Source organism: Nanorana parkeri, unplaced genomic scaffold, assembly GCF_000935625.1.
Source record: "Nanorana parkeri isolate BGI_ZX_2015 unplaced genomic scaffold, ASM93562v1 scaffold2031, whole genome shotgun sequence".
Lineage (NCBI taxonomy): Eukaryota > Metazoa > Chordata > Amphibia > Anura > Dicroglossidae > Nanorana > Nanorana parkeri.
Window position 1 is genome coordinate 41,449 of NW_017308299.1, and position 1,373 is coordinate 42,821.

The 1,373-nt window shown below is 52.9% G+C and overlaps 1 protein-coding gene across 1 annotated transcript in view; it reads right to left on the reverse strand.

The window, feature by feature from the left end:
• Window positions 1-227: 227 nt before the first annotated feature.
• PDPR (pyruvate dehydrogenase phosphatase regulatory subunit) overlaps window positions 228-1,373 on the reverse strand; it is a 14,892-nt gene continuing 13,746 nt past the window's right edge. Inside the window, exons 17-18 of the mRNA XM_018572436.1 lie at window positions 1,080-1,282; window positions 228-617 (exon numbers count right to left, since the gene is read on the reverse strand). Of these exons, the coding sequence (XP_018427938.1) occupies window positions 246-617; window positions 1,080-1,282 (575 nt within the window). The 3' untranslated portion in view covers window positions 228-245. The remainder of the gene's footprint in view (window positions 618-1,079; window positions 1,283-1,373) is intronic.

Sequence of the window (1,373 nt, forward strand, 5' to 3'; positions counted from 1 at the left end):
GAGCTCCCAGCCGCTGCAAGGGGATTAATGACATTCTGTATGCATCAGTGGCCCAATAGTGTTCAACAATAAATGCAGTCGGGCTCCCAGGGGCCACTTTCCAACATAGGCAGCTCCCTGCTGGCCTCAGACCTTATCAGGATTTACGAGGCTGCTCCGTACTCCACAAGGGTCACAGAGGCCAAGATTGTGCTCATAACCTCTCGGCTCTGGTTACCTCTCCGTCCGGCGGGCCCGGATCCGGCTCAGTACCCCATTTCCAGGTCTTCCTTGCGGCGTCTCTGGGTGAACAGAGAACTGAAGGGGTAAAGTTTGGCTTTGGCCTGGAATCTTTGGCCGGCGATATCTATTTCGTACTGTCCCCGGTTGATGAACTCGGGGGTGACGGGGTCCTGGCTGTTTATAAAGCCCAGGCACACGTGTCTGCCCAGGGTGTAGCTATAGGCACTGCTGGTGGTCTTGCCCACCAGCTCCCCGTTCCGGTAGATGGGCTCCCCCCACCAGGGCCACAGGTCCAGGTCTGTGTCATGATCTTCCAAGATGAACATAGTGAACCGTTTCAGGATGCCCTCTTCCCGCTGCCGCAGCAAGGCGTCCCGGCCAATGAAGTCATATCCCTGCGGGGAGAACATACCAAGCGTCAGAGACAATAAGAAGAATGTTGTTGTAGTGGGACTCCGGTCACCAATCCCCATTATTTCCCACTACTTCTCTCCCTGTACACTCCACAGGAAGTGAGAGGAGATCCATTGTGAGGAGTATCACAGAAGGAAGTGTCCCCATTGGAAGATTTCCCCTCTCTTCCTGTTCTGGCCAGATTCACACTCGCTTTCATTCCCGGTGACATTGGGCAATCTGAGAGGGTGAATCTCCCTGACATGGACAGAGATAAAGCCCCAAAAGGAGTTCTGATCGCGCCCCCTCCCCCCCCTAATCATTCCATCCAAAACTTTAAAAAAACTTTTATATCTTTAGTTCCAACAAATGTAAATGGTGAAAGCGATGTCTGTACGTCTTCTATAGACGGGGCCGCCATCACCCCGAACCTATAGGAGACATTGAGCGCACAAGACAGGCACCTTGTCCAGCTTGACTCGGAATTCGCGGCCGCATTCCAGCGGGGTGGTGAAGGGATCCAGGTCCTGACCCCAGAAGGCGAAGAACTTCTCGATGCGCAGGCTCCTCAGAGCATAGTAACCGGCGTTGCGGATTCCGTACTTCTGTCCCACGCTTATGATTTCGTTATAGACGTGTAACGCGTACTGCGGGAGGGAAAGGCAATCGGTGAGACATAAAGGAGGAGGTGACACCCCCAATTCAAACCAATCAGAATGGAGATCTGCCATTACATTGTCACATTGATCTCTATGATA